Here is a 22,774-nt window from a genome sequence, read left to right as displayed (position 1 = left end):
AGCGGGAGACGCGCCTCCCGTGCCGGGGAAGGCCGCACACACACACACCCGGGTCCGAGGTTGAAGCGAGTGACCTCCGCCACCGGCCACCGACCACTCCCGCCAAGCCCGCTGTCCACGCGCAGCCGAGACGTTCACGGCGCTTCTCTGATGTAAGAAACGGGCGAGAGCGGTCGTCACGTCCTCGGTACGAGCGGAGCTCTCGGGAACATCCCTCCGGCTGGGCTCAGAGGTAAACTCTCCGCGGCGCCACCCAACAAGCCCCAACGCAACAAGCTTAACGCTAGCCTGGCTAACTCAGCTAGCCTATCTTACCCGGCTAACCCCGCTAGCCTGGCTAACTCAGCTAGCCTAGCTTACCCGGCTAACCCCGCTAGCCTGGCTAACTCAGCTAGCCTAGCTTACCCGGCTAACCCTGCTAGCCTGGCTAACTCAGCTAGCCTAGCTTACCCGGCTAACCCCGCTAGCCTGGCTAACTCAGATAGCCTAGCTTACCCGGCTAACCCCGCTAGCCTGGCTAACTCAGCTAGCCTAGTTTACCCGGCTAACCCCACTAGCCTGGCTAACTCAGCTAGCCTGACTAACTCAGCTAGCCTAGCTTACCCGGCTAACTCAGCTAGCGTGGCTAACCCGGCTAACTCCGCTAGCCTTGGGATTCGTCACATCTCCCACTGTACGACTACAGCAAGGATCCTGTTTTACGAGCGTCATGAGCATAAAACAGCGCAACATTTGCGCAGTAAGACTGAACGCATGTTTGTGTCAATGGGTTTTAGTTTAAAGTATAATATGTACTACAGAGAATTTCGCCTTGCAATTGCATAAGCACTATGTATATATAAATGAAATCTAGAGTTAATACACACCTGGTATAGCCTACCTAAATGGAGAAGGCTCCCTCTGCTGGTCATCAAACGAAATGTGTCAGTGCAGAGATGTTGCTAGAGATTTATGACTTGGGAGACCCCAGTAGAAATACAAAAATGACCCCGAACAATCTCCATCATGAAACAGACTTGACTCAAAGTTTGTATTAGACATTGACCCCAAATCTATCCACTGCAAAGCAGGACAGATCAAGCAAAGGTACAAATAATGTGATCTAATGTAGCAGGCCCTAGATATGTTCGTCAAATAGAAGATAAATGGATATACTGTAGGTGCTGCCTACAAAGTATCTATATATCCATCAGAACATTTGAGGGACATACAGTTTCATCATAATAAACTATTGATTTCAACTGACATCTATAAATATGCGGCCATAAATTCAAGAAAGATCGACATCCATTAACATCTGCTCTAAACACCGTTTTTAATTAGCTTTTTAAAGTAACGTTAACAATGCTCATCAGTCATCAGCTTTCCTCTGCTAGCTTAATAGTATTTTCACTAGTGTATTAATGAGATTTAGTTTTTTCAGACACTTAAAGATTGTAACACATTTAGATCAGGCTATAGGTATATACAGGTAAAACATATACTTTTATGTTGAAGTTACACAGTTTACGGGAACATTTCGACACAGAGATTCTGTCTCACACACCTTGCGCCAGTCTGGTTGAGCTGGGCAGATCGGCAACAGTGTCACAGATCCCCCAAACATTTAAATTTTTCAGACTCTAGCTGTGTCTCAGGTTTCATGTTTCCTGCTTCCCCAGGTCACGGCGTCCCGTAATTTAAGTATGTTGTGAATTTGGAGACCAAATGGCACGATTGCATAACATAGAATGAATGTAAACTACAGACTTTTGAAGGTGGTAATACAGGAGGGACTCTGAAGACCATTGAGGCCTATAGACATTCCACAAAACAGGCCTAACGACATGAACGAAAAGAGAGAAAATACAGGAACTCCTGCAACAACAAAAATGAAGACATCACACTCTCTTTCCTTCACTATTCCCTTTCATTTACTATGGAACCATTAGACTACATCTCATTCATATATATAAGCAGATATTTTGCCAAAAGGTCTAGAAGTCCTCATATGATTAGTTATTGACACATAATTAACAGTGATACTGTATAGACTGTTAAATCACAACTGTTTCATAAACATTGACGTGATAATGCATGATGTTAAATTATGAAACACTACAATACTCCATTTCAAAATATAAATATGTATTAAATGACACTACAAACAAATAAAAAAATCAATATACAATAAATTGTTGAGTAAATTATTGTTTAGTAAATCCTGAAATCATGTATTAAGCACATGAGTAATGAACTAAAGCGGATCTAGTAGGTGTTTGGAAGCTCAGTCTGAGGAGAACTTGGTCTTGTTCAGAGCGTATGGGCTAGACATGCGCTGGGGCCACACGTCCCCGTTGGCCACCTCTGATCTGTCCATCTCCTCCTCCCCTTTCTTCTCCTCCATCACCACCGTCATCACCATGTCTGGCCCGAACGCGTCGGCCGCGCGGTACGAACGCGTCAGGCGACAGAACGAAGAGTCGAAGGAAGACGTGTCATCGTCGAAGTCCTCAATCAGTCCCCGGCGTGACCGGCGAGCAGCTTTAAACTCATCGTCCAATTCGGACACTAAGATCTTCATGTCACGGATCAGGGTCGATTTCAGACCAAACAGACACATCAGGAAGACCAGACCAGCAGATATGCCCGACACAAAGAACAGAGCCACTCTCTCTGGAAGGCCTTGAGGCAGAGGGGGAGAGAAAAGACAGACGTCTAGCACTGAATATTTCAGGAGCTGGAATATTCACTAAAAATGTATAAAATAAATAAATGTGCCATATTTTGTCAATTGTGATTTTTACACCCCAATCGAAATTTGTCCTCCGCTTTTAACCCATCTGTGCAGTCAGAACACACACACACACTAGTGATTACTAGGGGGCTGTGGATCACACGTGCCCAGAGCGGTGGGCAGCCCTAGCCCGGCACCCAGGGAGCAGTTGGGGTTAGGTGCCTTGATCAGGGGCACCTCAGTCATGGCCTCAGGCCTGGAAATCGAACCCACGACCCTCCGGTCACAAGACCAGTTCCCTAACCGCCAGGCCATGACTGCCCATGGCCTATATATGTAGAACTGACCAATGGGCACGTGTGAGGACAGGACAGGACTGTGACTTGTAATATTAACTGGTTACCATTATTAAACTACCATTATCAAACTAGCATTCTTAAACGATCATTATTAGCGCTGGAGAGAGGCCTCTGCTGACTGCTGGTGTCAGTAAATCATAACAAAGGAAGAGACAAACAAACCGAGGAAGTTATTTTGTTACAATATTCATATATTGGGCCCTGGCCAGCTAACCTACCCTGGATTTGAGATAAGATTTCCAACGTGTTGGTGAAAATGTTTTGTGGCCTGTACACACCAGGGCCGCTGTACCAGCCGCCTGCGGAGGGGAGAGGGGAGGAGCCTCAGCAGCCAGCAGGACCATTAGCAACCAATCACAGTACAGCCAGGACCATTAGCAACCAATCACAGTACAGCCAGGACCACGACCACATTATCATAAGTCTTGGTAATACATGACTTCCTATTTCTTAGATCTGTGCAGGGTGAAGCATTCTCCCGTCATTAATTCACACACGAGTTTGAGAGATTAATCTGCATATTTTATATAGCCTTAGCAATAGCAATATATCTTAGCAATATGACTCCAATACAATAAAAACAAAAACATGTACAGACTACAGTATATAGAGTATCCAGACAATTACTAGAACTGTACTCTGATTTAATTGAAGATCATTATCATCTTTAATTTGATTTGCAGATGTATTTGTTTCAAATGTATTCATTAAAGGTATATGTTAATATCCAGGAAAATGTAGAGACTAAATAATTTTATTACCAATAACATGAACAATAACAGGTTTCTAATAATTAGATTATGATTACTTACAGAAGTTTAGAAACTATGTCTATACCCATATGTGGACAAACAGCTCCAATAACATGTGGTAATGAAACTACAGATTAAAGTGGTTTCCCACATTTCTATGAATGAATGTACATGAATGAATGAGCAGCTTTATAATGATATGACAGTATAGCTAAATATATCTTTAAAGCATACTCATGGTTTTTATGGAATATGCAATAAATCAATCATTTTTACTGAAATATAACGCAGTGCTGTGTGTGTGTGTGTGGGTATGTGTGTGTGTGTGTGTGCTCGTGTGTGTGTGGGTATATGTGTGTGTGTGTGTGTGTGGGTATATGTGTGTGTGTGTGTGTGTGTGTGCTCGTGTGTGTGTGGGTATATGTGTGTGTGTGTGTGTGTGTGTGTGTGTGTGTGTGTGTGCTCGTGTGTGTGTGGGTATATGTGTGTGTGTGTGTGTGTGCGCGTGTGTGTGTGTGTGTGTGTGCTCGTGTGTGTGTGGGTATATGTGTGTGTGTGTGTGTGTGTGGGTATATGTGTGTGTGTGTGTGTGTGCGCGTGTGTGTGTGTGTGTGTGCTCGTGTGTGTGTGGGTATATATGTGTGTGTGTGTGTGTGTGTGTGTGTGTGTGTGTGTGTGTGGGTATATGTGTGTGTGTGTGTGTGCGCGCGGCTCTGTCCTCCTCGTATCTTACCATGTGTGTAGTCGGAGAGGAGGAAAGGATCACTGTCTCCACGTCCCACGTCCTCCAGCAGGTATCTGGGAACTGAACCAGCAACAACGATACACACACACGCTATGAGTGGTCGCAGGGTCACTTAGCAACACGGCCTGAGGTCACGCCCTGCTGGGTCTGTCTGGTGTGTGTTGGCAGTCACTCACCACATGTGAACGACACCCGGAGATGTTTCCTGGTGCCGGGGAAGCAGGGGTCGCCGAAGTTCTGGACATCAGCCCGCAGAGAGCAGTTGGTCTGGCCATGACACTTACGTGACACTCGTCTCAACGCTGATGGAGACGAGCATTCTGAGAGGAAGACAGAGATACTCAGCGTGCATAATAACATGGCTTTGATTGATTGTTTATTTATGAGATCCTGCTCATGCATAATAAAATAGCTTTGATTGTTCATTTGTTTATTTATCTTTGAGTACTGATTTCCAAGTTTATTTTTATTTTTTTACCATTTTCCTAAAGAAGACAACTGGTGCTGTACAAGCGGATCATCTCTAGAGATACACATAGGCTGCCATGTATTTCACAACCAGTCCTTAAATAATCTAGCGCTGCTGGGATCTCTGGAGCTGACAAACTGGGTCAACAGGGTCCTGTGTCTCTTGACTGACTATTGCAGAGTCTTGTGCCTGGTGTATGTATGTCTCTATCGGTTTTATTCTGGAGTGGCCTGGTTCTGATTCAAGGACAGATGTTAGCTGGACATGCACAAAACATGTTTTTATTTACTCCAGTTTCCTCCCATTGTTGGTAGTGTCCAGTTCTTCTCATTAGCTAACTAAACATCTCCCATCACATGATGAAGGGGCCAGGTCAGCAGAGCACGGCCACCATGTGTTTCCTCTGATGGACGTGTATCCAAGCACTGTGTCTCTTCCAGCTCGTGCTAGTGCAACTTCCCTATACAGCTAAAAATGCTTGGAAGCGAATGCTAACCACTGGCTCCGCCCACTCCAGTTAGCTGACACCCGGATTGGTCGGTGCTGTGTTGAGGGGTGGAGAGTGATGGGAACCGCTCCACCCACCCAGAGAGCAAGACCAAGAGAGAGTAAACTACTGCCTGAAAACGTACTGAGTGATTATAGCTACAGCTCTGTCTAAAAAACACAATTACTCAGCATAAAGTGTTAAACTTTATACGTCATAGACTGTACTGTTATTACACGTGCGGCCCACCAGATGGCACAATTGAGTTATTAGTGTCTCAGACCCATGTCAGGTTTTATGTTGGCCTCCTGGGGGCATTGGGGGTTCTCGTGCTCCAGATGGCCGAAGGATGCAGAGTAGATGGCCAGGACTGTGTCATTCTTACAGCTGAGACGCAACTTCTCGTCCTCACACACCGTCCTCGAACGATGATGCACTTAAAACACACAAATCAAAACACACCCATTGTTGGCTGATTTCATTACAGCCACAAGAGTGAAACTGCAGTGAGCAGGTGTTCTCTCACCTGGTCGGCACTTGTAGGAGACGATGATGTACTTGCTGGTGTCAGGGCAGGGATCCTCCCCAAACACGGGACTCACCACAGGAATCTGACACGCCCTCTGGTCCTGACACTCAGACATCACTTTCTACACAGAGAAGAATACGTTGAGGCCTGAACTCAGAGGCAACAGTAGCGTCCGGTGTCGTGTTGTTAAACACATATCACATTATATGAAGGAAGTGACTTCAGAACCTGGGCCGGTGCGGAGCTGTCTGGTACCTGAATGGCCGTGGAGGACATGCAGTCGATGCTCTCTGTGACGCTAGCGCTCGGCGGAGGGCACAGATGCTCGCTCGGCACTCGACGGCCATAGAACGCAGACAAGATGGCCACGGAGGTTCTGGAGGGGCAGCGGATGGTCAGCACCTCCGTCTCGCACGCATGGGCTGTGTGGTTCCGCAGGATGGTGTAGAGGAAATCTAGGGAACAGGCAGGGGCAGAATCTGCATGGACGGTTCACTGAACCCAAACGAGTGCCTGAGGAGCCACTGATGCAGGAATAAACACCCGTGTCTGTGCCCAGCAAACAAACTGGGCTGAATCCCGGACTGAACCTCGAACTGAACCCCGAGCTGAACCCCGGACTGAACTCCGTTTATGACCACCATGGTATGCAGCACTGTGAACACAGGTGAGGTGTTCTACCCTGCTAACCCATTGTACTGGGATGCCAGCAGTATGATACCAGTCAAACCAACTCCCTCTCTTATCTTATCTTTTCATAGGTGTGGTGCATAATTCAACGTTCTTACACACTCCTGCAAAAAGGTCTTTCAGATTTTTGGCAGTATACACATCGTGCTGCTTAAGAGTAAGCACCAAGCAATATACAGTATATATAACATATGTATAACATATATAACTTATATAACATGTGTATAACATCAGACTATCTTGGTCTGATTGGTTTGATTTTTGTTACAAATTGCATATTTATATTGGGTAGGCGCCATTTTAGAGTTCTGGTTATATATGAAAAGGGTTTGCAGTTTTGAAGAAAATACATGAAAATCATGCTGGTCTGAATTGTTGGTCTGAATTGCTGGTCTATGTACACACAGTTCACACGTCCAGCTAGCTGGAGCTTCTCAGATGATCGTTTTTAACATGTCCTGTGTCCTGCAGGGTCCTGTGTTCTTTAAACCACGTGTTTGCAGAGAATGAAAAGGTGGAGTCGAGGTGATGTCAAAAGAGATGTTACACACACACACACACACACACACACACACACTTGCACAAAAAACTTCCAAAGACAAAGACACAATGACCTATTCTTAACTAAAATGACACACAAAGCTTCAGTGGATTGTGGGAGTCAGACACTCTAGAAAATGGAGACCCACCTGTAAGAGATCAGTGTGTGTTTGTTAGCTGTATGTTTCACTGTATGAGTTTTAAGATTATATCCATGACTGAAGTAAAGCTCTCCCCAGTGTGAATGAAACGTTACATAAGACAGAACCTGCTAATTGCAAGATCTACCATGTGCCAGAACTTGGACCGGTAATTTTCTTGCATACTGGTACTTCAAGAGCCCCGTAGCTGTTTTTGGCTATCTTAATATCAGGATCAGGTTGATTTATAATGTAAACTACATTACCCAAGGGACAGTACACAACGCTCACCTGTTTCTGTTCTCTACAAGTCTAGTACAACACAACATTAATGTTAGTGAAGTAGCGTTAATACTGGACAATACGAGTAACGGTAATGCTAGTATGTGTAATGTTAAAGCTACATAAAAATGTTGGCCTGGGAGGAGGACGTGAGTAAAACACTGACACAACAGAGCTTCAGTCAGTACCAGTAGGTTAAACACAGACACTGACACAACAGAGCTTCAGTCAGTACCAGTAGGATAAACACAGACACTGACACAACAGAGATTCAGTCAGTACCAGTAGGTTAAACACAGACACTGACACAACAGAGATTCAGTCAGTACCAGTAGGTTAAACACTGACACAACAGAGATTCAGTCAGTACCAGTAGGTTAAACACAGACACTGACACAACAGAGCTTCAGTCAGTACCAGTAGGTTAAACACAGACACTGACACAACAGAGCTTCAGTCAGTACCAGTAGGTTAAACACAGACACTGACACAACAGAGCTTCAGTCAGTACCAGTAGGTTAAACACAGACACTGACACAACAGAGATTCAGTCAGTACCAGTAGGTTAAACACAGACACTGACACAACAGAGATTCAGTCAGTACCAGTAGGTTAAACACAGACACTGACACAACAGAGCTTCAGTCAGTACCAGTAGGTTAAACACAGACACTGACACAACAGAGATTCAGTCAGTACCAGTAGGTTAAACACAGACACTGACACAACAGAGATTCAGTCAGTACCAGTAGGTTAAACAGACACTGACACAACAGAGATTCAGTCAGTACCAGTAGGTTAAACACAGACACTGACACAACAGAGATTCAGTCAGTACCAGTAGGTTAAACACAGACACTGACACAACAGAGATTCAGTCAGTACCAGTAGGTTAAACACAGACACTGACACAACAGAGATTCAGTCAGTACCAGTAGGTTAAACACAGACACTGACACAACAGAGATTCAGTCAGTACCAGTAGGTTAAACACAGACACTGACACAACAGAGCTTCAGTCAATACCTGTAGGTTAAACACAGACACTGACACAACAGAGATTCAGTCAGTACCAGTAGGTTAAACACAGACACTGACACAACAGAGATTCAGTCAGTACCAGTAGGTTAAACACAGACACTGACACAACAGAGCTTCAGTCAGTACCAGTAGGTTAAACACAGACACTGACACAACAGGGATTCAGTCAGTACCAGTAGGTTAAACACAGACACTGACACAACAGAGATTCAGTCAGTACCAGTAGGATAAACACAGTCACTGACACAACAGAGATTCAGTCAGTACCAGTAGGTTAAACACAGATACTGACACAACAGAGCTTCAGTCAGTACCAGTAGGTTAAACACAGACACTGACACAACAGGGATTCAGTCAGTACCAGTAGGTTAAACACAGACACCGACACAACAGAGATTCAGTCAGTACCAGTAGGTTAAACACAGATACTGACACAACAGAGATTCAGTCGGCACCAGTAGGTTAAACACAGGCTAGGAACAACAGACTAACGTTAGCGTTGCTCCTAGCAACAAGGAGCCTCAAGATGTGGCATCTGACAAAACACATGAACACACACACACACACACACACACACGCAATACCAGTAGCGTCAGTAAAGATGAATGACCCAATTGTTGGTCAAAGGATCAAATGATGTTTTTCAGTACACACACACACACACACACACACACACACACACACAAACACATATTATATATGTGTGTAATTGTTATTATATATGAGAATAGAAAATAGGGCACACGGTTGTCACTTTGCATAAATACATTTATATTGTGAAATAATACCCTTATATATTAATTGTAGTAATTCACAGTGTAATACCACATATGAGTAAAGGAAACACTGGAACCTTTTTGCCCTTCAAGCACTGAACCTACAGGAGCAATTATCAGCCTTGGGACGGACTGGGTCCATATCAGTGAATCAGTGAACTCCTCCTGACGGGCTTGTTGGGTAAACAGTGAGGAAGACGCAGAGGAAGGAGATGGGCTGTTCGCTCTCTCACACACACACACACACACACACACACACACACACACACACACACACGTGCGCGCACAGCTGTCTTGCACAGGACATGCGGCAGATAAATCGCTCAACAAACTCTCTCCTGAGGAAGGATGGGGGGGGGGCTGCACACGCTGCTTTATCGCATCACCACAAAACGAATGAGGGAAGAATCATAGAACAGCAAACACGTACCAGAGAAGCCCGGCGTGGCGAGTGCGTGGAAGAGGTTGAGAGACAGCAGGGCAGCGCCAAAACACCAGGCAGCGCCACACGGAGATGCCATCCTGCCCAGGATGCATACTGGCCCTGGCTTACCACCCCGGGGGCAGCTTCGCCCGTGCACTGTCCACCCACATCTGACCAGCTCAGTGTGCTCAATGATGCCATTGTATCAGGAGAAGAAGAGCCCCTCTTTTCACGGGCCCTGGTACAACTGACCGCCTGCGGACAGACACGTTGGTATATGACGTGTTTGTTATTGCTGAGGAGACCTTTGGACATGTTGGACATGTTTACATGCAGGTTTTTTATTTCTCCATCTTCTGTCCACCATCTTGTCGTGTTGTCCGCATGCACGACCACACCGTGGTTGTTTGTTACGTCTGTTTACCCTCCAAAGCTCATAGTTAGACTGTACAACCAGGACTTAATTGAATAATAACAAACCTCTTTGTGGCCATGATGGTTTTATCTCTTTTGGAAGTGACACGGTGCTCAACAACCGTGATGATCACCCCAGTCTTTAGGGAGATGAAGACACAGTTGTCCCGGTAACAGGGAGTGTGCAGGAAGACATAATCACTTGTTCTGACAGACACTCCACACCTTCTCTAGCACTATTCCCTCTTTCACTCCCTCTTACTCTTTTCTTTATTTCCTTTATTTCCAGGGTGAAACTCCATCCAGTGAATTAGTGGATGTTAGTGGTTCAGCTCTTATGGAATCCGTGCGTGATGTGCGGGGGTGTACGTGTGATTAGTGGAGTGTGTGTGGGCGTTGCAGGATACACGCTTTACTTTTCTAAGTGGTGTGCTGCTTTATCAGCACCGAGCTCATAATCACACACTTCCTCCCTCCTGGAGAAGAGGAGAAGGAGAGGAAGCCCTCTCTCCCACACCCTGCAGCTCCAGTCAGCCAGAGGAACCAGGCGTTTCATCTCTCTGTGCCGTCTGCCGTGCGCCACTGATGTCTGTCGTGTTTACTGAACGTGAACGTCACAAACACAGAACCAACGTACCGCTCCTCGGACACGCCTATCGCTGTCTCCATGGAAACTCCTTTATTTTGCGAAGTATGGGGGGGGGGGGGGGCTGGCTCCTCCTTTCTGCTGTTGAAGGTTTGTACAGATCTGTGGTGGCAGATTGAATGTTTGTCATACATTGGATGGTGGGGGGTTGGCTGTGTTGGGGGGGCTATGAACAGACGTGGCCTGCTTCCTGTGTTGGCCCGAGTGCAGCCTGCTTTCATTTCCAGGGTTTGTTAGTCATTTCCAGTTTGAGGGTTTTGTTTTGCAACCCTCCATTTAATTCTGGAAATTCCCTGTTGGTGAAGATCTTGATGAAGAATGTGCAGTTTGAGCTTTACCACTCTGTGCCAGTCAGGTCTGACTCCCCTCTCTCTCTCGCTCTCTCTCTCTCTCTCTCTCCCTCCCCCCCCCTCTCTCTCTCTCTCCCTCTCTCTCTCTCCCCCACAGCTGCCTTAAAGCAGAAATGAAACTTTTACCCATTTGTAGTTTTCAGATATGTGGAGCACATTAGTCTGAGTGTTTAGATGTAGCAGTTCATTATTTTAGTGTATTTTTCATAATTTTATTTATTCATTATCAATCCTTAAACATTATTACATTTACTGATATGGCTGCTATGTACATTGCTTCCATGGTGACAGTGAGATAACATTTGACTCTGGATTGTTAGTTTGAGGTGAGTCATTATGACCCTTATACCTCATCAATGACTCAAGCTTTGAGGAACTGAGGTCTGTCCATTCACTTGAGTGGACAGACACTTGAACTACACCCACACTCCACCCACCCAGATCCCCCAACTTCTCTTAACTTTCAGTACCCTTAAAAACTTATTTTAATACACACAGTTTATGAAATTTAAATCTGATACTACAAAATCTAAATGGGGTTAAATGTCAGATATGGATTTGAGTAACTTAACATGCCAGAAAATTGTTTTATTTCCATTACCTAGCTGTGAAGGTTTGACCTAATAACATTAGGTAAGGTGGGAGTGTATTGTGAAGAGCATAGTGGATGTTTTGTGCTGAGAGTCACTGAGCTGTAAGCATCAGACATGGCATTACAGAGCTGTAGCAGGGACGCTCAGAGAGGGGACAGTGTGGGTACGGACAGAGAGGGGACTGACACACTACCAGGTGGATCCAGACGTATGATGTCACTCTGACGTTTCTCTCCATGCAGCACTAATTGATAAATGTGTGAAGAGACGTGAGCTATTTTTGAACACTCACACAACTTGGCAGCCGGTTTATATGAACGGAAGCCACGCCCATCCTCTACAGCTCCCCGCCCCCTTTCTCTTAAAGTCTGAAGGAGCAGTTACTCACACAGTCAGCTGAGAGTTCCACTCAACCAGAAGGCACCTTAATAAATCCTCAAACAAAGATCTCCAGGGTGCTTTTTCAGTCACAGCCTGCCTGTGGGATAAACTTGGACAGAGTTCTGGACTAACTGGGATTTCACTGACACAAAGACATGGCACTGCGACAGAACTCAGACAGGGAGCCGAGCATTGAACTCTTCATAAAGGTCAGTTCTGGAAAGAGGCATGGGGCACAGCTTTCAGCATACTGGGGCATAAATGACAACCCCATGAGCAAAAGACTGAAGAGTATTTCAACAGCATTTATCAGACAAGTATCAAAAGCAACAGCACTGTCAGTGTTTCAGTGGCTTTACTTTATATTCCGTGTCTTTTTCCTTGAATCCCTCGTTGAAGACGCAGTGACAGCACCAGTTCAGATCCATGTCCCTTTCTAAGAAGAAGGTGGAGGGTTCGTCCTCTGCAGTACTGACAGCGTAGCGTCATAAAGGGTCGCGTGTCTGTGTGATCTCTGGTGCAGTCGAGGCGTGGGGGTTTCGTCTTAAAGGACACGCCCCTTGTCTCTGTGCTGAGATTTGTGGGACGTTTATCAGGGCTCCCTGTGTGAAGGGGCAGAGAGCCACTTTATGGGCACTGGGAATCAGAAGTTTACTCTCGTGTGCCCATGTTGGCGTAGGTACACGCAGTCCCGGAGCACAGTGTGTACACTCCGCTCTTTATCACACTGGACACACTGTGGCGGGAGGGGGAGGGGCATAGAGGGGGCTTATCAACAAACATGCACACAGGGAGAGAGCAGTCTGGCCCCTTCACAAGGGGGACACACCCATGAGCGCGCACACACACACACACACACACACACACACACACACACACACAAGCATGTGCACGTGTGCTCACACACATGTCAATGTCCCATACACCCAGAGAATGAAGTATTTATCATCATGTTATAGATGTTTACACCAGTGCCTCTGCTTATCTAGAATATTGTGTTGTTGTATTGGCAATTTTGTATAACTTCTCAATATGTAATTAATTTCATTTTGATTGTATGTCTGCAGTCTTTTTTGTAATTCTATCAATTGTTTTGCTGCCTGTCTTGGTCAGGAAGCTCTTGTAAAAAAATTTAAAAGCTTTTCTGAGTTAATAATAATTAAAAAAAATAATAATATTCAGTTTAATACAAAGAGTTGCATTTCCAAAGTCTTGACAGTGTTCAGTGTTCACAGGCTCCTGTGTGACTGTGTGTGTGACTGTGTGTGTGACTGTGTGACTGTGTGACTGTGTGTGTGACTGTGTGACTGTGTGACTGTGTGTGTGACTGTGTGACTGCCTCTTTGAAAGGCTGGATTATTTTTGGCGCTTTGGGAGCACGTGTGTTTTGGGTGTACATGAAGGTTTTGAGTGTCTTTGAGACAATGCCTGCTTTTCCTTTCTTTGAAATAGACCCTTTAAATAGCCTCACGTCTAAGTGTATGTGTATACACACACACACACACACACACACACACACACACACACACACACACACACGTGAACAGAAGTGAACACATGCTATTCTTGGCCCCTTTCTTTCTTTGAGGGTGGGAGTGGTTGATGACTGGATAAATGTGGAGCTGGTTTCATGGTGTGACTGTAATGCAGGTGAAGCACCGTGAGGGGTTTATCTTCATCTGTTACGGTCAGGGTTACCAGGTCCTCAGGTAGAGCTGGAGGTGTGATCCTCTCTGTGGTGACCGCTGCCTCTAAGAGGCTGAGCCCCAGCTGCTGGGTTGACTCTGCTGTGTGTCTGCAGGCCGGCCTTGACGGAGAGAACGTGGGCAACTGTCCCTTCTGTCAGAGCCTCTTCATGGTCCTCTGGCTGAAAGGCGTCAAGTTCACCGTGACCACAGTGGACATGAGAAAGTAAGTGTCCATCCCAGGTGTCCGTCCCAGGTGTCCGTCCCAGGTGTCCGTCCCAGTAGAGATGGCGTGGGAGTGGGATGAAGTTCTGTGGTACTGGAACTGCAGATTACAGCCTGTTCCACAGGGGATTGGGCTGCATTAAGTAAATTAAATTATTTCAGTGTGGGGGCATCTCCTAAAGTGTAATCACCTGTCACAGCCGCCCTGTAGCCCAACTGTAGCCCAACTGTAGCCCAACTGTAGCCAACCTCATTCCACATCCGTGTGCTCAACCTAATGACTAACAAAACGCCTCAAAGACACATTAATCAGCACTGGCCTCATTCAGAGACATGTAAACAATGACCGGAGCGTAACCATGGAGACCCTCCACGCCCTGACTCCTCCCACTCTGTGTAGGAAGCCTGAGGAGCTGAAAGATTTGGCCCCGGGGACCAACCCCCCCTTCCTCTTATACAACGGCACCCTGAAGACCGACTTCATCAAGATCGAGGAGTTCCTGGAGACGACCCTTGCCCCCCCCAGGTACCCAGGCTGAGAGTCAGCTCCTCCTGCCCCGCCCACGGCAGTCTCACGCATGACGCTCTGACCCCCCCCCCCCCATCTTCTGACCTCAGGTACCCCCATCTCACTCCACTCAACAAGGAGTCCTACGACGTGGGCGCTGACATTTTCGCCCGGTTCTCGGCATTCATCAAGAACAGTCCAAACAACAGCAGTGAGTGGTGTCCAGCATCACAGCGCTGCTCACGTGTTCACGTGCGCACGTTCACGTGTTTGTTAGTGGAATGTACTCCAGGCATGACTGAAATCCAGTGCTTTTTTACAGTATGGAAATATACAAGAACAGCGTAAACTACTGTAATCATTGCTTGACTTCACAGTGCAAGAACAGGCCCTGCTGAGGGAGTTTAAGCGTCTGGACGTTTATCTCAACACGCCACAGACAGAGGAGGTGGACCACAACTCTGGAGAAGACATCAGCGTCTCCAAGAGGAAGTTTCTGGACGGCAACCGGCTGACACTGGCAGACTGCAACCTGTTGCCCAAACTACACGTCATCAAGGTGAGGAACGTGTGTGGATCACGTGAGCACGAATCACGTGTGCTGGCCAAGACGGCCGAGGTCGATGTTTTAGGGCAGGAACACAGTGTCTGGGAGTTGTCAGACTCCCACACCATTTGGCATGTTAATATGAACAAAGTCTGGAATGCTTAGTGGAGATTTATTGATAGTATGCAGTAAAAATAAAGCAAAGTTAGTTCATGGTTTATTATTTAATAATGTCTCTTTTCCTTTCTCTCGTTTCGAAGGTGGCAGCCAAGAAGTACTGTAACTTTGACATCCCCGCTGAGTTCAGCGGCGTCCACCGCTACCTACAGAACGCGGCGGCCAGGGAGGAGTTCAGTCAGACGTGCCCGGCCAACACGGAGATCGAGAGGGCTTATCTCGGCGTGGCTAACAAGCGGACGTAGACTCCTTGACCTTCTGCTGGACATAAAGAGGCCTGCGTGTGTGTCTCTCCACACAGACCAGGGAAGAGGCCACTCTGTCTTAACTCTGTACATATGTTTAAATCAAAGTGTCAGGTTCAGTGTGAGCGCCGTGTAAAAAAAAAACAGCAATAATAACGACGTTCTCAATTTTGAGAATTTTTTCATTATTCACTGTGCCTATAATCCCACTTCCGAGGAAACTAACTGACCACAAATGTTTGTTAAAGATGAGCAACATGTTCTTGGATAATCATCTCTGGATGACCCTCATTCGAACGCTCATCTCTGGATCACTCTGGTTCACCGTAGGCCACACATGCACTTAACTGTATCATCAAATGTGATTTGCTTTGTCTATAGTGTACATATGAATTTTTTATGTATATCTAAATCATAAATTGTACATATTATGTATATACATAGTAATATGTATATGCATCATATGTTCTGTATTATATTTAATATAAGCTAGTAAAGTAACGGAGCGTAAAACATGTTGTAATAACAGAATCAGCCTTGACCGACACCCAGACATTTCATGTGATACATATAATTCACATGTAATTCACATGTAATTCACATGTACACGTTTAATGGTTGTTTTGTAGGTTATGAACCAGCACAGATCAAATACACATATAGCACATATGCTCAAGAAAAAGGTTAAAAACGCATTTAGTTTCACATTTTAATTAAAAATAAAAATACTTTCATACACATCAGACACTCTGTCTACCTTCTTCTTTTGTGTGTTAATGTGCTGATGTATGAATCCAGGTGTATTGCTGACTGAAGAACACAAATCACTTCTCATAACGCTTGTGTAACAGCGCAGTTCTGGTCTAAAAACACACCCCACTTCATTATCTCACGGTTCAGCTGTGTTCGGTTTGATTGAAAACGTTTACCTGTTTTAGTAAGCATGAATAAATTGATATGCACATTGACAAATGGCTGAGGGACATTTAATGGAGGAGACAAACACAGGGACCTCATTTGTTGATGTAGAGAGGGCGTGGTGGGTTTCTCCTTGGTAACTCCTAAGAGATTAGCTCCTAATTTGTTACGCAGTATTTCCAGAAACAGGCTGTCAGAAAGAAACAAAGACAAACCTTCAACTTTAGCCACTGCAAACATTCTACTCCACTTCATTCATCTAGTTCTTAAATTATGGTTTGACTTAGAATAAAATCTGGATATGTCTGGCTCCACTGGTCTTGAATATACCTCTGGATGACGATGGATGTCCATTTACATTATCTACAAGCTTGTAAATGTGTTTACATTATAATGTGTTGCATTATAAATGGCTCTTATAGTTGGGATAATGCGATCTTTATGATCTTTATGGAAGGGAGAGAAGTCTTACCTCTCTTGTTGGGTTTTGGTAAATTCTGCTCAGACCGGAGGAAGCCTTGAGATCGTAGGCTGTCTGCAGCCGCTAACTTGAGGACTGCTGTCTTTAAGTAATCGCCCTGAGAGACAGCTGATGTCACGACGTCGGAAAAACAGCCGCTCCAGAAGCAGTAGCAACAACAGGACAACTACATCGTCTCATAAGCCACAGGTTCTTACCACGTGATTCATCTTCTCCTGCTGAAGGGCTTCTTTTGTTTCTGTCACAACAGGAGACAACACGCAGGTGAGAGTCGTGGTGAAGGTCGCGTGTCTATGCACCTGTCTGCAGGTGTTCCTCACCTTTACGCCCAGAGTCTGGGTCTCTTTCTTGCTGGAGCAAAACTGGGAAGACGTGTTGAATTTCCCTCTGCTCACTTGGGTCGTCTTTCTGCCTAATCTCCCATTCTGACACTAGTTTCTGAACGAGGTCTGGAAGAACGATAAAGCACCATGTTCTTTTACCAGCTAATACAACCGAAATTCTCCAACGTGGCCCCTGAAGTCCAAGCGTACGACACAACACCAAGAACAGAACCTCCGTTGGACTTCTGCTCCCGGCATATAGCTTCCCTGCTTTTTGTTAGAGTCCATCACAAATGTGCTGCAATTACCACAGAATCTCTTACAGGAAATAAAACCTGAGGTTGTATTTGAACACTAGATAAACTTCATCATTACTTTTATTTGCTCCTGGTAAAAGTATTTAGGTGCTGAAATGTAATTCCACGTCCATCTCTGATATCTAAATATAATTCAGTAGTCAAGAACAGAGAAACATAATTTGCGAAAAACTAAAAATCTTTAAAGGTTTACCCAATATAAAGGTTAATGGAAGTGACATGTTTTGCCCTTCAGAACGGTCAATGAGATGGACTGAGCTTACCTTCCTGGGGTGTCAGAGCTGAATCGGCATATAACGGCAGAGACTGAGTTGCAGATAAGACCACAGCCAGAAGGTAGAGCACAGCTCCAGACAGCATGGTGAGAAGATCCTGGTGCACTCCAGCGTTCACTACGTCGCTGTGGATGGAGGACTTCTGTTTTATATCGGCTCAAGTCATCTATCCTGGATGGATCAATACCTCTCCTGTCACCCCATCCCAGCGTAAATGGTTTTGACGCGATGGCACTCTCGTCATCGACGCAATTCAGGCTGCGCTGGCAATCCGTAGGGACGCCTATCTCTGCTTGCACAGCAGGCCCTAACAAATGTTTACTCTCCCATACCAATCTGCAGCTGGACAGCCATCTCTGGTTGTTTATGTCCTCCAGGGTTCTTCATCGGTATGGGTCATGACCATCATTTCTCAAAACCCTAAGTGTACCATTGTCTTCCTCGTGGCCTTAACGATGCGTCCTAGTGGTCTGATGTTGGACAGAGGTGTTTGCATGTCTTCTGTTTCCACACTTATTCAATGTCCTGGAAGTTCAGCTCTTCTGAAGCAGACCGTTTGATTTAGACTCTTACAGTTTCCTTTCTAATCAACTGGAAAGAGTTTTCAGTAAGACATTATCAGAAGGACATAAGGGTAGACCTTTTAGGCTTGGGTGAAATATCTTCTTACCTGTTTTAAAGGGATTTAGGATGGTCACATTAACTCTTGATAGATGTGAACAGGCCTAACAACACTAAAGCGTGTACACATAGGTCCTGTGCACCTGATGACGTCTGATTTGAGTCATTGCCGTTGCTGCTCTGAGCTATATTTGTCAAAGTGAAGGGTGTATCATGCGGCTTAAAGAGGTTGGTGTCAGATAAACAGCAACACCTCATGGTGATGGATACGCCTGTCTGTGGGTCTCTGAAATTGCACCTCAGCATACCAGACACCTGTAATATGTCTCATAGCTCGGATCCTTGATAAAGCATGACCAAAGAGATAATGCAGCAATAATTCAACTTTTTGTGAAGTTTGAAGCAAAAGTGATTCTTCTAAGCTGACTCAGGAAGTGTTGCTGTCCCGCAGTGATACTAGCATCATCTCTAGAAGGTCTGGAGAGCTAGCGGTGCTGTTAGGCTCCTTCTCGTGTTTCTGACCGTCGAAGAGTTTTGTAGAGCTCAGCTCCCTCAAACAGAGCCAGTACTACGAGAAGTTATACTGCACCAAACGTGTTTAATTTCACTCTCAACAACATAGTTTCATATTGTTTTTGAATTCGGATGGTATTGTTACAGACATGAGTATATAACACCAGGCATGCGCTAAATCACCTCAGAGTGAAAGTACTTTAGAAAAAAACGTCCATTCAGCTAATCAGTGTAATCAGTGCAGTTCAGTGGAACCAGACAGCAGACAGATCATCAGATGTATAAGACTAATGACGGCGAAGTAAAATAATATCAGTGAGACTGTGTTCAGGATTACAAAGAATATTACAAACATTTAGGACAAACGAAAACCTCAAACATGTAAAAGAATAAAGTCGTTTAGTTAGTAAACGCTCACTTATAATACAAACAAAAAAAGCGAAACAAAATTTATGAAGAATTTATGTACTGGCAAAAGTCATTGGTGTGTCATATCAGTATGTTGTCACTCGTGATTCAACATTTCAGGCCTAGGTTAACATATTAATCATATGGATTTTAAAAAATAATATGTAAAATGTAATACATGTAGTAGATTAGAATTGAAAATGGACTCACAGGTACCAAGGTGAGTTTTAGCTGTCAAAACGTATCATAAACACATGTAGGGTCTCGTATTGGTTTGTATAAAACTATTATTGAATGGAAAAGCTTACCAACGCTTTTTAAAGACACAGGAACATTTTGGTCAATTGTCAAATTGTCTTAAATACATCAGGCCTATTGTGTAATGTTTCTACCCTTAACCATTTTACCAATGATTTTCAAATAAAATATGACTATGAACACAAAATATATCTACATGTGAAAACTCCATGTTAAAGTGGTTAAGAGCACTGATTTTAGGGATTTAACAAAACTGTGTTGTAATATTCATGTCTTGGTCTTAAACACGTACAAATAATTTTCAAGAGTCACAAATCAAGAGTCTTAACTAACCAGGCAAAGGTACAGAGGTGTGCTGTGTGTTGTAAACATCACACTGTGGCTTGAAATTCAGATATTTAGGGGATAGCGATGGTAGGTAGTCCTACATCATTAGAACAGTACTACTTTCATATCTTTACAGTCCCGTAGTCCTACGTCATTAGAACTGTCCTACCTCCATATCTTTACAGTCCCGTAATCCTACATCATTAGAACTGTCCTACCCCCATATCTTTACAGTCCCATAGTCCTACATCATTAGAACTGTCCTACTTTTATATCTTTACAGTCCGGTAGTCCTACATCATTAGAACAGTACTACTCCCATATCTTTATAGTCCCGTAGTCCTACGTCATTAGAACTGTCCTACCCCCATATCTTTACAGTCCCGTAGTCCTACAACATTAGAACTGTCCTACTTTTATGTCTTTACAGTCCCGTAGTCCTACGTCATTAGAACTGTCCTACCCTCATATCTTTACAGTCCCGTAGTCCTACAACATTAGAACTGTCCTACTTTTATATCTTTACAGTCCGGTAGTCCTAGATCATTAGAACAGTACTACTCCCATATCTTTATAGTCCCGTAGTCCTACATCATTAGAACTGTCCTACCCCCACATCTTTACAGTCCCGTAGTCCTACAACATTAGAACTGTCCTACTTTTATATCTTTACAGTCCGGTAGTCCTAGATCATTAGAACAGTACTACCCCCATATCTTTACAGTCCTGTAGTCCTATGTCATTAGAATTGTCCTACCCCCATATCTTTACAGTCCCGTAGTCCTACGTCATTAGAACTGTCCTACCCCCATATCTTTACAGTCCCGTAGTCCTATGTCATTAGAATTGTCCTACCCCCATATCTTTACAGTCCCGTAGTCCTACGTCATTAGAACTGTCCTACCCCCATATCTTTACAGTCCTGTAGTCTTACGTCATTAGAACTGTCCTACCTCCATATATTTACAGTCCCGTAGTTACTTTGGATTATTTTCTACACTCAGGCTTCCTATTTTGTTTAATCTCATTTTGTTTAATTTCAAAGACAAAGTGATGTGGTCTTGCAAATGGCATTGACTGATGCAGACATGCCCCAAAGCTGTTTGTTTCTGTTTTTGTATTCCATATGTGCAGAAATATGGCCTGGGTCAGCATGAGTCTGGTTTGGGTTTGGCCTGGGTCTGTCTTGGTCTGGCCTGGGTCTGTCCGGGGTCTGGCGTGGTCTACCTGGGTCTGGCCTGGTCTACAGCTTCTCAAAGCAGATAGAGCAGAGGAGGAAGACGGCGTACAGGCCAATGAGGGCCAGGCCCAGTCTACGGTCCAGTCTCCAGTGGTTCAGATGCACACTCACCACCTGCAGCAGGAGAAGTCATCACCACACATTCCCCACACACCACAGAACCACCACCACCTCCCAACAGCCCTCAAACGGGCCGGTTCTGATACAGCAGGCGTCAGCGGCCAATACTCACAGTGAGGAACACGGAGGCGAGAAGCAGAATGACTGAGTACAGCAGACCTCTACTGTTAATGGACACCTGAGGGAGGAACACACACACACTGGGCTGTAACACACACTGGGCAGTAACACACACTGGGCTGTAACACACACTGGGCAGTAACACACACTGGGCTGTAACACACACTGGGCAGTAACACACACTGGGCTGTAACACACACTGGGCTGTAACACACACTGGGCAGTAACACACACTGGGCAGTAACACACACTGGGCTGTAACACACACTGGGCAGTAACACACACTGGGCTGTAACACACACTGGGCTGTAACACACACTGGGCAGTAACACACACTGGGCAGTAACACACACTGGGCTGTAACACACACTGCAGCATCGTCTTCACTTGCACAAGATTCTTGAACCACCGCAACAAAAGCGTAAAAACAAACCACGGAGCGTAATCCACCAGCAGCGTGCGCAGAGCCCATGGGAAACCCAGACCCAACAGGATGTCAAATATATTACTGCCTATTGAGTTGGACACGGCCATGTCTCCCATACCTGAAACACATACATATACCACATACCCACACACACACACACATACCACACATACACACACACACATACCACACACACACAGTGCATACATACCTATGGTCACTCATAATACAAATGAAATATCAAATCATTAATATTGATCTATTGTAGGTCTACATTGTAGGACAGACGTCTGTGCACCTTGGCGAGCAACTATTAGACTGGCCATGCAGTCTGGAACACTGGTACCCGCTGCTAAAAACGTGATCCCCATAATGACGTCTGGGATATCCAGAGTGAAGCTGATAATGGTGACCTGCAAAGCAACACAGGGCTTGATCAGTGACCTTAGTATGCATTAAGAACATATCTTACACTGAGTTTGGTACAGAGGTCTCATGAGCTAACAGAGGTGCATTATGGGTGGACCGTACCATCCACACCATGAGGTAGGAAAAGACTGCGATCCAGAGCGTGGAGACCACGAAGGTGACCATAAACCAGCGCTCCCAGCGACGCAGCACGCAGTTGGGCACAGTGTAGTAGAGCAGACAGCTTAAAGGCCACGAGACCAGCCATTTCACCCGCTCACGGCTCCCTCCTGTGGA

At 45.1% G+C, this 22,774-nt stretch overlaps 4 protein-coding genes and 1 long non-coding RNA gene across 6 annotated transcripts in view; 2 read left to right on the top strand and 3 right to left on the bottom strand.

Annotated features, from left to right (window-relative positions):
* Positions 1-96: 96 nt before the first annotated feature.
* On the top strand, positions 97-1,960 carry LOC143526514 (uncharacterized). Its single transcript, XR_013133880.1, has 2 exons — positions 97-232; positions 1,662-1,960. It is a non-coding gene; the product is annotated as an uncharacterized LOC143526514 (long non-coding RNA).
* Positions 1,297-10,166, bottom strand: LOC143526508 (protein eva-1 homolog C). The gene is given in 9 exon segments (XM_077020942.1): positions 1,297-2,664; positions 3,294-3,374; positions 4,561-4,632; positions 4,749-4,892; positions 5,812-5,964; positions 6,055-6,178; positions 6,313-6,512; positions 9,957-10,089; positions 10,092-10,166. Coding segments are annotated over 9 exon segments (1,365 nt in total). The 5' UTR covers positions 10,152-10,166; the 3' UTR covers positions 1,297-2,266.
* A 2,168-nt stretch (positions 10,167-12,334) lies between these two features.
* clic2 (chloride intracellular channel 2) lies at positions 12,335-15,934 on the top strand. The gene is made up of 6 exons (XM_077020946.1): positions 12,335-12,543; positions 14,136-14,245; positions 14,645-14,770; positions 14,863-14,963; positions 15,130-15,311; positions 15,560-15,934. Exons 1-6 carry the CDS (start codon positions 12,490-12,492, stop codon positions 15,719-15,721), a joined length of 735 nt encoding a protein of 244 aa, XP_076877061.1. The 5' UTR covers positions 12,335-12,489; the 3' UTR covers positions 15,722-15,934.
* Positions 15,935-16,132: 198 nt separating this feature from the next.
* Positions 16,133-19,109, bottom strand: urp1 (urotensin-related peptide 1). The gene is made up of 5 exons (XM_077020947.1): positions 18,024-19,109; positions 17,441-17,569; positions 17,318-17,358; positions 17,112-17,217; positions 16,133-16,829 (listed from the first exon to the last, which is right to left on the bottom strand). Exons 1-5 carry the CDS (start codon positions 18,118-18,120, stop codon positions 16,798-16,800), a joined length of 405 nt encoding a protein of 134 aa, XP_076877062.1. The 5' UTR covers positions 18,121-19,109; the 3' UTR covers positions 16,133-16,797.
* A 125-nt stretch (positions 19,110-19,234) lies between these two features.
* Positions 19,235-22,774, bottom strand: part of slc24a6a (solute carrier family 24 member 6a) — a 13,499-nt gene continuing 9,959 nt past the window's right edge. The window contains exons 13-17 of one of the 2 annotated variants that reach the window (XM_077020943.1): positions 22,601-22,767; positions 22,368-22,482; positions 22,072-22,187; positions 21,635-21,700; positions 19,235-21,516 (exon numbers count right to left, since the gene is read on the bottom strand). In XM_077020943.1, the coding sequence (XP_076877058.1) occupies positions 21,406-21,516; positions 21,635-21,700; positions 22,072-22,187; positions 22,368-22,482; positions 22,601-22,767 (575 nt within the window). In that variant the 3' untranslated portion in view covers positions 19,235-21,405. The remainder of the gene's footprint in view (positions 21,517-21,634; positions 21,701-22,071; positions 22,188-22,367; positions 22,483-22,600; positions 22,768-22,774) is intronic. The other variant, XR_013133879.1, reaches the window with a different exon arrangement.

This window comes from Brachyhypopomus gauderio, chromosome 11, assembly GCF_052324685.1.
Source record: "Brachyhypopomus gauderio isolate BG-103 chromosome 11, BGAUD_0.2, whole genome shotgun sequence".
NCBI classification, from domain to species: domain Eukaryota; kingdom Metazoa; phylum Chordata; class Actinopteri; order Gymnotiformes; family Hypopomidae; genus Brachyhypopomus; species Brachyhypopomus gauderio.
Note: the sequence above shows the minus strand (reverse complement) of the source record. Positions and strands in the feature narration are given on the sequence as shown.

Coding starts and splice junctions, on each gene's coding strand:
- clic2 (XM_077020946.1), top strand. CDS start 12,490: ATGGCACTGCGACAGAACTCAGACAGGGAGCCGAGCATTGAACTCTTC. Junction 12,544..14,135: donor GCATTGAACTCTTCATAAAG/GTCAGTTCTGGA, acceptor GTGTGTCTGCAG/GCCGGCCTTGACGGAGAGAA. Junction 14,246..14,644: donor ACCACAGTGGACATGAGAAA/GTAAGTGTCCAT, acceptor CACTCTGTGTAG/GAAGCCTGAGGAGCTGAAAG.
- urp1 (XM_077020947.1), bottom strand. CDS start 18,120: ATGCTGTCTGGAGCTGTGCTCTACCTTCTGGCTGTGGTCTTATCTGCA. Junction 17,359..17,440: donor CCCAGACTCTGGGCGTAAAG/GTGAGGAACACC, acceptor CTGTTGTGACAG/AAACAAAAGAAGCCCTTCAG. Junction 16,830..17,111: donor ACCAAAACCCAACAAGAGAG/GTAAGACTTCTC, acceptor TCTTTCTGACAG/CCTGTTTCTGGAAATACTGC.